The sequence below is a fragment of the Amblyraja radiata genome, chromosome 24 (assembly GCF_010909765.2).
Source record: "Amblyraja radiata isolate CabotCenter1 chromosome 24, sAmbRad1.1.pri, whole genome shotgun sequence".
In the NCBI taxonomy this organism is placed as follows: Eukaryota; Metazoa; Chordata; class Chondrichthyes; order Rajiformes; family Rajidae; genus Amblyraja; species Amblyraja radiata.
In genome coordinates, this window is record NC_045979.1 from 26,911,338 (window position 1) to 26,927,712 (window position 16,375).

At 47.2% G+C, this 16,375-nt stretch overlaps 1 protein-coding gene across 1 annotated transcript in view; it reads left to right on the forward strand.

Moving 5' to 3' along the window:
- The first annotated feature begins 6,099 nt into the window (after window positions 1-6,099).
- Window positions 6,100-16,375, forward strand: part of LOC116986918 — a 38,249-nt gene continuing 27,973 nt past the window's right edge. The window contains exons 1-3 of the mRNA XM_033042719.1: window positions 6,100-7,196; window positions 14,081-14,313; window positions 16,115-16,180. Coding sequence (XP_032898610.1) covers window positions 6,341-7,196; window positions 14,081-14,313; window positions 16,115-16,180 — 1,155 coding nt within the window. The 5' untranslated portion in view covers window positions 6,100-6,340. The remainder of the gene's footprint in view (window positions 7,197-14,080; window positions 14,314-16,114; window positions 16,181-16,375) is intronic.

Sequence of the window (16,375 nt, forward strand, 5' to 3'; positions counted from 1 at the left end):
TGGGGGTCACTCTACGCAGGGATTCTCCCCCTCTACATTGGGGACCTGGGGTGGAGGGTACTGCATCGAGGTGTTCCCTGCAACCTGTTTCTCTCGCGGTTCACAGACTCGCCAGCCGCCTGCCAATGTTGCGGGCTGGAAGAGTCTGTGTACCACGTGTACATGGAGTGTGTGAGGCTGCAGCCACTGTTTCAATACCTAAAGGGGCTGCTCCTTGCCTTCTGGCTGCATTTTTCACCCACCATCCTCATCTTTGGACACCCTGTGCGTAGGGGAGAGGGTAGGGCTGAAGATGTCCTGGTTGGGTTGCTCCTGGGCCTGGCCAAGTTGGCCATCTGTGAGTCAAGGCATCAGACGTTGGAGGGCTCTACCCGAGCCGGCTGCCTGCCCCTTTTGCGGGGATACGTCCGTGCCCAGGTGCGGATGGAAAGGGAATACGCCCTGTCTACGGGCACCCTGAGGGAGTTCCGGGACCGCTGGGCACCGAGGGGGGTTGAATGTATCCTTGACAAGGATTGCAATATAATTGTTTAGCAGTTGCTTAGCATATTTGTTCGTCTTGTATTATGGTGGTGTTTTGTTTTATTGTATAGTCAATACTATTTTAATATTTGAATAAATATTTTTGATTTAAAAAAAAAAAAATAAATAAAAAAAGACACTATAAACTTCATATGGTATAACCCACTGACGTCAGACTATACAACATTCACACTGTAATGGGCCTGTCCCACTTAGGCGATTTTTCGGCGACTGCCGGCGAATGTCTTAGTCGTAGCAGGTCACTGAAAAAACGGCGACTGAACCCCCCTACGACAATGTCTGCGACAATGTCTACAACAACCAACCTCTGAGTCGACGTCAAGCTACGGCAAGCTACGGATGACCGGTGACCCATTAGGCCATCCTCCTATGATCTTACCTACGTCCACCCGCGACAAGCTACGACAAGGTAAGACAATTCAGTCGCCGGTTGACATAGGTTGACGTAGGCAGTCGCCAATGGAATTCACCGAAGTCAGCACCGGCGACAACCTACTGTCATCCTGGCGACAGCACCTACATCAGGCTACGATCGTTGGCGTCAAGCCCTCGGGCGCCGACTTTCGCCGAAAATCTTTGAACATTTCAAAATCTAGCGGCGACCAGAAAAAAGGGACGACTCTTTGGGCGACTGAGGAGACCATTTAGGCGGCACCCTGAGGACACATGTGGCGACAGCCTAGTCGCCTGTTGTCGCCTAAAAAATCGCCTAAGTGGGACAGGCCCATAAGCTCCACATATATACCAACAACTCGCAACCTCCCACACGGTACAATGTGCAGACACTGCCAAACTCAATATTATATTAGAATATAGAACAGTACAACACAGGAACAGGCCATTCAGCTCACAATGTCTGTGCCAAACATGGTGCTAAGTTATTTCCTGCATATGCATATCTGAAAGCCTCTTAACTGACACTATTATTTCTGCATCCACCACCACCCCTGGCAGTGCGTTCCAGGCACCCACCATTCTCTGTGTTAAAAATTTGCCCTGCACATCTTCTTTAAACTTTTCCCCTCTGACCTTTAGTCTTTGACACTTCCACCTTGGGCATTGAGTCAGGAAGTCATGATGTGGCTTTATAGGACTTTGGTTAGGCTGCATTTGGAGTATTGCTTAGAGTTCTGGTTGCCCCATTACAGGAAGGATGTGGAGGCATTGGAAAGGGTGCTGAGGAGATTTACCCGAATGATACATTGATTAGGGTATATTAGCTACAAAGGTTGGATAGATCTGGATTATTTTCTCTAGAATGATGGTGGTTGCAGGGAAACCAAATAGAAGTATATAAAGTATCACATTTCCATTCCTCTTCCATGTAAGAGGAATGTATAAGGTAGACAATCAGAACCTATTGCCCAGGATGGATATCAAGTGCTAGAGGGCATAACTTTTAGGTGAAGGGGCAACGTTTAAAGATGTGTGGGACACGTTTTTTACACGGAGGGTGGTGCGTGCCTGGAACGCGCTACCACTGGTGGTGGTGGAGGCACATATGATAGTGGCATTTAAGAGACTTTTGGATTTGCAAGTTTGGGAAACGAACATTGTGGACCAAATGTCCTGTGCTCCATTGTTTTATGTTCTCCTAATGTCCTTCCAGCTCCAAACACCACACTCAACAATCTAGGGACACTACAAAAACTCAATGGATTACGACTTTCAAAATTCACAAGGTACCTCCATCGACATCCCGGAATTCCTCAAATTACAACCAGCAATACTGCAGTATTGTAATGGACAATGTACAGTTCCTGGACATCTTGAAACTCCATGCTGTACAGGGGCGGAAATCGCTATAAAAACATGGGGGGGGGGAACAAGATTTGGGGTGCGGCTTCTTGGTGGCCGCGCGCACACACACACACACACGTGAGGCGTTGTCCGTGGGCCCTGTGGATGGTAACATAGGGAGCTGACCTGGTTGGTGACCGAACTCCAGCAACAGCAGCTTCTTCCGCCCCGAATTGTGGGGCTTGAAACGGCCCGTTTATGGGGTCTTTAATCGCCCGGCGCGCCTTAAAATCGTCCGGCAGGGGGTCTTCAACATCGGGAACCTCGATCACCGCGATGCAGCAGATTTATTTTAAGCCGTGCCGGGCGATGAAAGGCCCTGCGAACGGGCCAATTCAGCCCTGAGAAAGCGTCTGATACCCGCTTCGATCTTTCAAAAGCTACAATGTGATAAATAACATCAAAACGAATAAAACTGAAGCAAACAGAAGCGCCAACCTTAGAGGGGGGAGAGAAAGAGAGAGAGAGAGAGAGAGAGAGAGAGAGAGAGAGAGAGCGAGAGAGAGCGAGAGAGAGACACATGGGGAAAAAATACTAAATTACGTGAGTGACCATGATTGAGGGACTTACCTGCAAGCCAGCCAGGAAACCCATTCGACCCATTTAAATCTTTCCCGTTCACCAAATCCTCCAATTAGTTCAAACTAGATTAAGGGGGACCCGTTGGGTCCCAGCTTCACACGGGAGCGCTGGTTCCCCAACGCAATATTCCACCACTCCACCAATTCCAATATACACACACATAAACACACACTCACACACACACTCCACCTCACACACACACACATACACTCACACGCACACTCACACACACACACCCATACTCACACACTCACTCACACATACACACACACACTCACTTATTCACTCACACACACTCTCACTCACACAGACTCACACACTCACACACACTCACACATACCGTAACATACACACACACACTCTCACACACTAACACACTCACACACACACACAAACTCCACCTCACACACACACACACATGTATACTCACACACACGCATACACTCACACACACATACATTCACACACTCACACATACACCCACACACACACAGACACACAGACACACACACACACTCACACACACAGACTCACACACACAGACTCACACACACAGACTCACACACATACACACACACAGACTCACACACATACACACACACACACTCACACACACATACACACTCACTCACACATACTGACTCACACACCATATATATGACAGTAAACTTTCTTGAATCTACTCACATGGCTGAGCGCGGCCTCTCCACTGTGGGGCTTCCGCAGTCAGCGGCACTTCTGCAATCAGTGCGACCTCTGCACTCACTGTAAATTAAGCAATCAGCGCGACCAATCCACTAAGCGGAAGTCACGAAATGAGCGGCACTAAACACAGTTGGACCTAATAAAGCAATTATTCCTTCCAAACACAGTCGGACCTAATAAAGCATTTATTCCTTCCAAACACAGTCGGACCCAATAAAGCATTGCACTTTCAAGCACAGGCAGGGCAGCAGGCCAAACAACTCATGGCATTGTCATTAAGGGCTAACAAATCATTTATTGCAAGTACATTGCAGACACACAGTTCAGTTAATTCACAGCTTACAATGACAGTCGTGGCCTCTCCCTCGCGATCTTGCAGAGTGAGTGACTCACGTCCAGGCATCCGGGGTTTTATAGTCCTGCCACCCCCGGAAGAGGCCTTCATCGCGGTTATTGACAGGTGAGAGGACCAATCAGCTGATCTCAATGTTTTTTAAACACTCATAACTTTTTAATTTTTCATCGATGGGAAAAATCCTCGGGACCTGCTCAGCGGAGGAGGACTGTGAGTAAGGTGGCCAAAAATCACAGCGATACAGGGTAGCATTTTTTCTAAAATCAATATACAGCGCAGACAGGAAGTGGTCAAGATGAGACTTTTAATTATATAGATAGTAATAATACTCGCATCAGAAAGCTTTAAGAAATTCTCTGCGAATACCTTCAGTAATCCTTGAAGGTCAAAACACAATTGGTGACACATCGTATTAATACGATGTTAATAGAGACATTTAACAAGCGCTTAACAGTGATACCTCTATTGTCTCGCGGAAAGCAGAGATTTTAATAGATTTTTTTTTCACTGAATTTCAAAATCCGGATCGCAAAACATGGGGAGGATTGTCCCCACCTCTCAAAAGGAGCGTGTCCCCGTCCCCCATGGATTTCTGCCCCATAGTTGTACAATCTATTGCAAAATTACATACCCATCGTTCAACCTACAAGCATTCAGACATCTCGAAATCCCTATAATCTAAAACCCAAACTCCCGAAGTTGTCCACCATGCACCAGACACACACGCCCATCCCTTTGCCTGGCACCGAACCCCCTACACTGCAAAACATCACACAGTACACGCAACCCCCCCGCCAAAACTTCACACAAAAAAAAGCTTGATGCACGCACAAACTTTCAAAAATCACCATGTCGCAAGTTGTAGGAGTAGAATTAGACCCTTCGGACCATCGAGTCTACTCCGACATTCAACCATGACTGGTCTCTGCCTCCTAATTCCATTTCCCTGCCGTCTCCCCATAACCCTTGACACCCGTTCTAATCAAGAAGTCTTTAAGAAGGAACTGCAGATGCAGGAAAATCAAAGGTACACAAAAATGCCGGAGAAACTCAGCGGGTGCAGCAGCATCTATGGAGCGAAGGAAATAGGCAACGTTTCTGAAGAAGGGTTTCGGCCCGAAACGTTGCCTATTTCCTTCGCTCCGTAGATGCTGCTGCACCCGCTGAGTTTCTCCAGCATTTTTGTGTACCTAATCAAGAAGTCGCTCTACAAACGCCCCAAAGTCGCACATAGTTGAAGGCACAGACATCCCAAAACACTGTGTTATCTTCCGACACTCCAAAGCCTTTAAGAGCACAAAGTGCTGGAGAGGCAACATCCCTGGGGAACACGGATAAGCGAGATTTCGGGTCGAGGCCTTTCTTCTGAATTCTGAACGTCGCCTATCCATGTTCTTCAGGGAAGGCTGTTTGACCAGCCGAGTTACTCCAGCGCTGTGTGTCCTTTTGTGTTTCTACACTCCAAAGCCCGACACTGCCACGTATAGACGTCTCAAACTTTCACACAGTGCAACCCGGAAACAATTTCACAGCCAAAATAGAAAACTTCACACTGTGCAACATAAATACAAAACTTCACATTACACCTCAAACTCCTCACAGTGCAATCGGCAGATATCCCAATTCCAAGACCGCAACCTGGCCATCCCCAAAGATCCACACAACCCCAGATAACTCGCAACCCCAGAGAGTACAAAATGTAGCAACAAAGAACTGCAGATGCTGGTTTACACATGAAAGGACACAAAGTAGTGGAGTAACTCAGTGGGGTCAGGCTGCATCTCTCTGGAGATCATAGATAGGCGATGTTTGAGTTCAAATGATATGAAGGGTCTCGACCCGAAACGTCGCCTATCCGTGTTCTCCAGAGATGCTGCCAGACCTGCTGAGTTACTTTGTGTCCCACAGAACAGTACAGTCTGTAGAAACCCAACGCCACCACTGGCTCGTGGTTTTAACTGGGAGCATTTTTGCTACCGGGGTAAAGCGAGAGCTGGTAGGACGTGAATCAACCCACAACCACCAGTATAAGTGCAAACGTTAAAAGTGGATTATCTCTGGGCGATGCATCCTAGGCATTGCAGTGTGCCCACAGACAATGGACTACAACTCCCAGAGAGCGGAGCGGTAGCACGCCAGCGCTCGACCGATCGGGTGCAATTGCTTGACATCAAACAGCGATAGAGGGAGGGAGGAGGGAGGGAGGGAGGGAGAAGCGGAGCGCTGAGGAGCAGAGAGGCTTCTGACGGGCCAGTAAGTAGGCAAGAATAGAAGACAGGAGAATTGTGTGGAAATAATTCTTGGGGGAAGAAGGATTGGAAAAGCAATGTTAAAGAGTTTGGTGTAAACAAGCTAATGAATTGTGTAAGGAAAATGAGGAAGGAAATGCTATCAACATCAAGAATAGAAGAAGAAGAATCCCCGGGTGTTCAGTTAAGGCAAAGAGGTCTCCTGGAACCGTGCCTTAAACCCAAGGGAACTTTAGCTCTTTGGAATAAGGGGCTTCAAGATGTTGGGGAACAGAATGGAGATGTTTGGAGAGACAGATTTTCTGGAATTAGAGATCAAGAAGGAATTCGGGGATCTTTGCAATGGGAAGTGGATACTTCTGGAGTGCAAGTTCAGGGAGATGGGCGATCAGGCTCCTTGCAAAAGGGAGAGGGGCTTCCAGGAGTACATTTTCAGGGGGGGTGGAGAACAGCCTCTGTAAAAGAGGAAAGAAAGTCCTTAGGAATGCCGGCGAAGGGAGAAGGAATTCCAGTGTCTTTCCAGTCAGCAGCAGGGTTCTCAGAAGGATTTGGGGAAGAGGAGGTGGTGGGTTCCAAACTGTGGGGCGAGGAGCTTTCTGCAGCGTGGGACGGGAACCGTGCGCCACGGGTTAGAATGTGCGCAGCCCAGGTGAACTCTGCCACCAAGCTACAGGGAGACCTGCTTCTGAATGAGCATGGGGTCCATCCGCAGGGAGGAGATGCGCAGGTTGAGCCTGGCGGTTCGGAAGATAATGAAAGAGTCGGACCCGAGGTGGAGGATGGCGAGGTCTCGCCCATGGAACTGTCCTTCTCTGGCTCTGGGTTTCTGGTGACCTATCACATCGGCGTGGCGGAATGCTTGTTGGAAAACTTGCCCCAGGTTGTGCTTGCAGCTCCGAGGGTGTTTGGAGCTTCTGCTGGTTCCCTCATCGCCGCTGCTGTAGTCTGTGGCGTTGATCTAGGTAAGGCATCAACTTTGCTGCATTAACATGTATTTTTGCCACTGGCTATGCTTTTGGCTTGTTCCTAACCTGTAGAAAATGGCCTGGTGTTGATTAAGGAATTACAATGAAAAGCGCTTCTGAAGAATTTGTCATGATGTCTACATGGGCTGTGTTCTTGGAATGTTCATTTGTTGATCTTGGAGGTGTGAGTGTGAAGAACATGATTCTAGATGCCTATTTGTCTTCAGTGTTTCAGTTTGGGAAGAACACAACTGAAACCTGTGCTGACTAACAAGATGCCCATTGCCCTACTTGAAGTGAGGATTTTGGATGAGGATTAGATTGGACGGTATCCAACAATCAATGAACCTGCTGAAACATGCTGTCCAAAGAAAGACATGTCATTCACAGCCTTGGACAAACAGAAATGTCAAATGGGAAAGAGATGGAGAATTAAAGTGTTTAGCAACCCTTTTCTTTACCTGTCACCCGTATACTTATAGCCTTGCATTGGCTCCAATAGAAGCAACACGTTGATTCTCATCCCAATTTTCCTAAAATTCTTCAGCCATCAATGTTTTCTTTATTATCACGTGTGTTCCAGGTACAGTAAAAAACTTATTTTACATACAGATCAGTAAGATTATCATCATACATTAACACAATCGCCCGGTTAGTACCGAATGTACAGAACAACCCACTAGGTCTATATGGAAGAGGCACCATTTTTGCTCCTATACTCAACTCCTCTTGTTATGAAAGCCAACATGCCATTAGCTTTCTTCACTGCCTGCTCCACCAACATGTTTACTTTTAGTGACTGATGTACAAGGACACCCATGTCTTGTTGTACTTCCCCTTTTCCTAACCTGACACCATTCAGATAATAATCTGCCCCCTTGTTCTTGCCACCAAAGTGGATAACCTCACATTTCTCCACATTATACCGCATCTGCCATGCATCTACCACTCATCCAACCTGTCCAAGTCACCCTGCATCACCATAGCATCCTCTTCACAGTTCACACTGCCACCCAGCTTTGTGTCATCTGCAAATATGCTAATGTTACTTTTAATTCCTTCATCTAAATCATTAATATATATTGTAAATATACTCTGTTGTTCTCCAACCAGCGATGTTCTATGCTATGTACCAATAGAGTGGGTGGAAGAGGAGATGTAATTTATAGGCTGTGATTGGGGAGAGAGTCCAAGAGTCCAAGAGTTTGTGTTGAAGACAGAACTATTTACTATTTAATGGAATTTGAGAAGGAAAGTTGCAATTTACGTTTTCCTGATGAAGCAAATCTAGGCAGCACTATAAGAATTTTGGATGGAATGTATGAATGATCAAGTATGAATGGTCAAAAGGAATTTATGGATAGGACAGGTTTAGTGGGATATGGGCCATAAACAGTTAGGTGGGACTAGTGTAGATGGGACACAGAAGGTAGACAAAAATGCTAGAGAAACTCAGCGGGTGAGGCAGCATCTATGGAGCGATGGAAATAGGCAACGTTTCGGGTCGAAACCCTTCTTCAGACTGATGTGAGGGTGGGGGGGGCGGGAAGAAGAAAGGAAGAGGAGGAGCCAGTGGGCTGAGGGAGAGTTGAGAAGGGGAGGAGGAAGCAGAGACTATCTGAAATTAGAGAAGTCAATGTTCATACCGCTGGGGTGCAAACTGCCCAAGCAAAACATGAGGTGCTGCTCCTATAATTTACAGTGGTCCTCACTCTGGCCATGGAGGAGGTCCAGGAGAGAAAGGTCGGATTTGGAATGGGAGGTGGAGTTGAAGTGCTGAGCCACTGGGAGATCAGGTTGGTTATTGCAAACCGAGCGGTGTTCGGAGAAGCGATCGCCGAGCCCACGCTTGGTCTCACCCATGTAGAGCAGATGACATCTAGAGCAGTGGATGCAATAGATGTGGTTGGAGGAGGTGCAGGTGAACCTCTGCCTCACCTGGAAAGACTGCTTGGGTCCTTGAATGGAATCAAGAGGGGAGGTAAAGCGATAAGTGTAGCAATTCTTTTGGTTGCAAGGGAAAGTGCCCGGAGAGGGGGCGGTTCGGGTGGGAAGGGACGAATTGACCAGGGAGTTACGGAGGGAGTGGTCTCTGCGGAAAGCAGACAGGGGAGGAGATAGGAAGATGTGGCAAGTGGTGGGATCATGTTGGAGGTGGCGAAAATGTCGGAGGATTATTTGTTGTACGTGACGGCTGGTGGGGTGGAAGGTGAGGACAAGGGGAACTCTGTCCTTGTTACGAGTGGGGGGGGGGGGAAGGGGAGTGAGAGTAGAGTCACGGGGTATAGAAGAGACTCTGGTGAGAGCCTCATCTATAGTAGAAGAGGGGAACCGCCGTTCCTTGAAGAATGTGGACGTCTCCGATGCCCTGGTGTGGAACACCTCATCCTGGATGCAGATGCGGCGTAGACGGAGGAATTGGGAGTAGGGCATGGAGTCCTTACAGGAAGCAGGGTGGGAAGAAGTGTAGTCCAGATAGCCATGGGAGTCAGTGGGTTTATAGTTGATGTTGGCCAGTCTATCACCTGCGATGGAGAATGTGAGGTCAAGAAATGGTAGGGAAATGTCGGAAATGGTCCAAGTGTATTTGAGTGCCGGATGGAAGTTAGTGGTGAAATGGATGAAGTCAGTGAGTTGTGTGTGGGTGCAGGAGGTAGCACCAATGCAGTCATCGATGTAGCGGAGGTAGAGTTCGGGGATAGGGCCACGGTACGCCTTGAACAAGGATTGTTCGATGGACCCTACAAAGAGGCAGGCATAGCTAGGGCCCATGCGCGTGCCCATAGCTACGCCTTGTATTTGGAGGAAATGGGAGGAGTCATACAAAAAGTTATTAAGGGTAAGGACCAGCAATGAGGAGAGTATCAGTAGACGGGGATTGGTTGGTTCTACGGTCGAGGAAGAAACGGAGGGCTTCCAAATGTGAAACCATGCGTGTCACCAGAAAGAGGAATCCAGGCGTCACATCCTACAACATACTTGGTGTCACCCTTGAAGAATCCAAACAAACCAAGTATCTTGGCATCAAATTGCAGAATGATCTGCGTTGGAATGGTCAGACTCATCATGCAACAGTGAAAGCAACAGGTGTCCTAAACTTCCTGAGGCGCAACTTTCATCATTGTTCAGCTTCTGTCAAGGAGAAGCTGTATTTCATCCTCGTTAGACCTCATTTGGACTACGCAGTTGCAGCTTGGGACCCATACACAGATAAAAACATTTCATCCATCGAACGTGTCCAAAGACAGGCCGCTCGATTTGTTACTAACACCTATGAGAGAGAAGCGAGTGTCACCAAACTTCTGAATTCTCTGGGGTGGAACCCTCTCCAAGACAGACGTGAAGCTCACCGTTTTACCTGTTTTCATAAAATGTTAAATGGTCAGCTAGACATAGATCACAAGACCTACACCAACCCCAAACCAATTAGGAGCAGACGAGGGCATTCGATCCAATTTGTGATTGCAGCTACAAAGACAGACGTGTACAGCAATTCGTTCTTCCCCCGCACAATTAAAGCATGGAATAATCTCCACCAAACTATAGTTACCCAACCAGATGCAACTAAATTTAAAGAAGCACTTTCTTCCCAATAACCCTTTCTGGCTTAATCCTTCCCTTCACCACCTCCAGTTTAAATTCCAGTTGGAATATTTTGGAGGACCAAGTAACCAAGAACCAAGAACCAAGGTGGAGGTGTAGAGTGACTGGACATCCATGGTGAAGATGAGAGAGTGGGGGCCTGGAAAACAGAAGTCATGGAGTCGATGAAGAGCGTGTGAGGTGCCTTGGACATAGGTAGGGGGGGATTTGACCAGGGGGATAGGATTGAGTAGAGATATTCGGAAATATATTTGGTAGGACACGAACAGGCAGAAACAATGGGTCTGCCAGGACAGTCAGGTTTGTGGATTTTGGGGAGAAGGTAAAATCAGGCCGTGCGGGGCTGGCAAACGATGAGGTTGGAGGCTTGGGAAGGCAGGGAGCCGGAAGTGATGAAGTCAGTGATGGTGCTAGAGATAGTGGCCAGGTGCTCGTCTGTGGGGTCATGGTACAAGTAGGAGGTGTCTGAGAGTTGGCGCGTGGCCACAGCCTTGTAGAGATCAGCGCGCCAGACTTCCACGGCACCTCCCTTGTCGGCAGGTTTGATCACCCAGTCTGGGTTGTTGCAGAGTGAGTGAAGAGCTGTACGTTCAGGGGGGGGAGTGGTTTGAGTGAGACAGGGGAGTGGAGAAGTTGAGGCGGTTGATGTCCCACCGGCAGTTTAAAATAAAAAGGTCTAAAGCTGTTAGATGCCCATGAGGGGGAGTCCAAGATGAGGGGGTCCGTTGGAGATGGGCGAAGGGGTCATCACTGGGGGACGAGGACTCCTTCCCATGGAAGAACGCTTTGATGCGGAGGCGACGGAAGAAGAGCTCCACATCGTGGCGGGCGCGGATCTCATTGAGGTGGGGACGGAGGGGGACAAAGGTAAGGCCTCCGCTGCAGACAGACCATTCGGTATCAGGGAGGGGGATGTCAGGGGGGATGGTGAACACACGGCAAGGATGGGGGTTGGGGCCGGAGGAAGGCAGGTGAGTGGACTGGGGCCGAGGCAATGTCTGGTGAGGGGGTGGTGGGTGGTCAGGGAGGAGGGGGGCATGGGGACTATAGTATGGGTGGGGAAGAGCTGGGGTCACGTGGTTTGAGGAGGAAGGGGAAAACCGAGTGGAACAACCACTGAGGTTTCCTAGGTTAGGGAGCCTAGCACTAAGACCCAGCACGGTCAGAGCCCATGATGTAGGAGTCTGCAGCGTAGTTCAGTGTGGGCAAGTTGGGCCGAAGGGCCTGTTTCCACGCTGTATGACTCTGTGGCTAAATGACTATAATTAAAGAGATGCCAAGAGATTGCAATGGATCAAGACAACATGGAAAATTGTGGCTCATTGATTTCAGTGTGGAAAAAATTAATCATTTAACTTTATTTCACTTTGGACAAAAGAGTTCTGAACAGATTTCCCTCCAGATTGTAAAACGTTAAAGATTGGGGCAGTTAGGATTGTTTACACGTCATGGAGAAGAGCAGATAATAAGCATAAAGCTGGTGGAACCAAAAAACTGAATTCGACATCGTACGGCTGCTATAGATAATTGCTGTTGGACAATATTTGGAGTACTGCATGCCTTTCTGACCACATGATCAAAACACATCTTGGACTTGGAGAGAGCAAGTGTGCATGTGTGTGTGTGTGTGTGTGTGTGTGTGTGCATACGTGCATGTGTGTGCGCGTGTGGGTGTGTCTGCATGTGTGTGTTTGGCTTCCACTAATATTCTGCAATTCAAGCAGCAGGTAAACTAAAATGATGCTTGAATTGCTTCTTGATGAATTGATTCTTGCCATAGTGCTTCTTGATGCATAGAGGTGTGATGTGTACATAACCAAAATTCTATATCCAGGAACAGAGAGTCACAGAGCAGTACATCACAGGGACAGGCACTGCCATGCTGAACATGATGCCGGGTTAAACAAATCTCTGCTCGCATGTGATCCATATCCCTCTACTCCCTGCATATCCATGTGCCTATCTAAATGCCTCTTAAATAGTGCTATCATATCTCCTTCCATCACTACCCCTGACAGCGTATTCCAGACACACAGTATATTAAACGTATGTCCTGCATATCTCATTTAAACTTTCCCACTTTGACCTTAAACCTATGCTCTCTAGTCTTTGACATTACCATTCTGGGTTCTTGATTGTGTATCCTATCTATGCCTCTCCTAACTTTCTATATTTCTATCAGGTCTCCTTCCAACCTCTGATGCTCCAGAGAAAACAATCCAAGTTTGTCCAACCTCTCTTTGCAGTTAATGCCACCTAATCCAGGCCAGCATTCTGGTAAACCTCTTCTGCACCCTTTCCAAAGCTTCCAGTTCCTTCTTATAATGGGGCAACCAGAACGGCACACAATATTCCAAATGCAGTCCCATCAAAGTTTGATAGTTGGAACATGACTTTCTAACCTATATGCTCAATGCCTAATCCGATGAAGACGAGTGTACCACATGTCATCTTCACCACTCTAACATTAGTTGATCATGAACTGTAGTGTCATTGAACACGGAAACAGGCCCTTTTGCCAACTCACCCAGGCCGACCCAGTTACCTACCTGAGTTCCCAGTTACCAAAATTGGCCTGAATCCCTCTAACCCTCTAAACCTTTCCTGTCCATATGTTTTTGAACAGACGTTCAGCTTCTCCAGCCTTTGTTATCATTCATTTATTCATGATGTGGAGCCTCCTCCACTGTCATAGTGAGGCCCAATGCAAATTGGAGGAACAGCACTTCATATTTCGCTTGAGCAGTTTACAACCCAGCGGCTTGACTACTGATTTCTCTAACTTCAAGTAACCCTTGCTTTCCCTCCCTCCATCACTCCCCCACTCTAGTTCTACAAACAGTATCACTGTTCCCCTGATTTTTCTGATTGTATGCCTCGTTGTCACCTTCTCCTTAGCTAACAATGAACCATTCTACATTCCCTTGATCACCGTCTGCTTTGATCTGTAATTTTCACACCTTACCTTTCCATATCTCTAGTCTCCCTCTCCTGACTCTCAGCGTGAAGAAGGGTCTCGACCTAAAACATCACTCATTCCTTCTCTCCAGAGATGCTACCTGTCCCACTGAGTTACTCCTGCATTTTGTGTCTATCTTCGGTGTAAACCAGCATCTGCAGTTCCTTCCTACACATTGAACCATTTTACTTGGTTCATTTCAAATGGTAAATTGGTATGATGGAAATATCCAAATGCATTGTTGAATCGGACTGATACCACTTTTCTGATAGTTTAGTGTTATCCATGGGTCTCATGTCTGTTTTTGATCCCATGCTAGATCGTTTCTATCAGACCCTTAGTCTGGCTGCTAAACAGTCAAGAAGATGGTTTCTTGGACCGATGAATCCACTATTTAGTCCTCTCCAAATTGTAAAGAAGGGTCTGGTGGAGAATCTTCATGAGAATGCGTACGAGCTTGCCTGCGGGAGGCTGTTTATTTCCATGACCCGGGCATCTGACGGACAAAACGTCCTAGTCTCCGACTTCAGTTCAAATGAGGAACTTATTCAGGTAACAATCTGTTGTGTCTCCTTCGACATATGGTAAGATAGTTTCAGGGATTTTACTTGGGGAAATATTTCCTGAGTTCTGATTTACATTGTTGTACATTATTGGGTAACTGTCTCACCCAACTCTGAGGATGTCTTTGTATGAAAGAAGAGAGCTGCTGAGGATCCCATTGGATCAGGCAGCATCTGTAGAGGGAAATGGACAGGCAATGTTTTTTGGGTTGGACCCTTATTCAGACAGATCCATCAAGATGAAGAGTCTGGATCTGAAACATTGTCAGACAATTTCCCTCCACAGATGCTGCCTGACCAAGTGAGTTTCCCCAGAAGCTCTCCTACGGATTCCAGCATCTACGGTCTCTAGTGTCTCCTGAAGATGTTGTCTTTCGCTGAGGATTCATTTCTGGGGCAGTGGCGTATTCTTGCATCGTGTCAGAACCAATAATCACAATAAAGATTTTAACATGTAATTACTTTAATCCAATCTGACATTGTCTGTGCTTGCAACAGGATTCGATGAAATAAAAACCATACTACTTACTCCCTGTCCCACTTCCCACTCTCCCCCAAACTTGCTCCGTATCTCTATTCCATCACTGCTGATGCTCACTATCTGTAATTGGACTTTATCGGACTTCATCTTGCATTAAATGTTGTAACCTTTATCCTTTACCTGTACACTGTGGACAGCTTGATGGTAATCATGTATAGTCATTTCTATGTCAAGATAGCAACAAAAGCTTTTCACTGTTCCTCGGTGAACATGACAATTATAAATTAAACCAAACTTCCTCTGTTTGCTGTCATCCATCTCCCTGCTCGCTCTCACTATCTCTCCTGTCTGCCCACCATTCCACACCTCCCCCATGGCTAATTGTCACCTCGCTTTAGCCTCCTACCACCCTGGTCACATTCCCATCACCCTCCACCCATCCCTTTCTTGATGCATCTCTCACTGCCCTCGATCTATCTCTCCCTCTTTCTCCATCCATCATCCCTCCCCTCGCCTCTCAATCAATCACTTCCCCTCTCAATCCATCACGATCTCTCCTCAATCCATCGGCCCGCCCTTCCACCCATCTCGCCTCTTCACTATCCATCTCCCCCTCTCATTGTCTCCATGTTCCATCGTCTGCCTCGATCAGTTTTTCTCCCTCTTGATACGTCTTTCCCTCAGCTCGATCTGCCGTCCCTTCGATCTTACCCCCCCCCCTCGATCCAACTCCCCCTCCTTTCACTCCGTACCTTTCCCTGGATCCACCTCCCTTGTTCTGTTCCTTTCCCTTCACTCCATCTACCCTCCCACTGCTCTGTACCCATCTGCTCGCTCCGTAACCCTCTCCCCTCGCTCTGTACCCCTCTCCCTCACTCCATCCTCTTCGACACTCCTCCCCTTCACTCCCCCCGCCCCTCGATCCCTCCTCCCGTTCCCTCAGTCGATGTGCCCCTCCCTCCCCTGCATTTATTGCAGCGGCGACATTAGTGAGGGGGGGACATTACATTAAGTGTCCTGACTCCCTGGCTCCGCGCCTGCAACATACCATTTCTATCCTGACAGATTATTGTTCATTTTGTTTATTCCTCAGGGTTTAATCTTGTTCTGGATGCCCTTATTGGTTGTTTTCTTGGTTTTTAGTTGAAAAATATTTAACATTATTAAAACATTTAATGAGGACAATATCCAGTCACACATTAAATTGGATGTTTTTATTGTCACTTATCTTGAAATACTGACGAACATGTTGCATAAAAATAGTTTTTCGGATTGAATTTTAATTCTTCCTTTATTTCCCCCTTGATAGGCTTTATTGTGTAGCTGTTTTGTTCCTGTCTACTGTGGACTAGTCCCTCCAACCTTCCGTGGTGTGGTATGTAGTCGTGAATGGTTTTGCCTGCAAGAATTACTTGTAACAAATTGCAACAAACTATGAGAGGAAAAATTACTCCAATGTGTTAAACACATTATCAATATACATACATACACATGCATACATACATACATGTATACATACCTCCATACTTACACAGAAACATGTGTGTGTGTGGATATAGATGACCCCTGC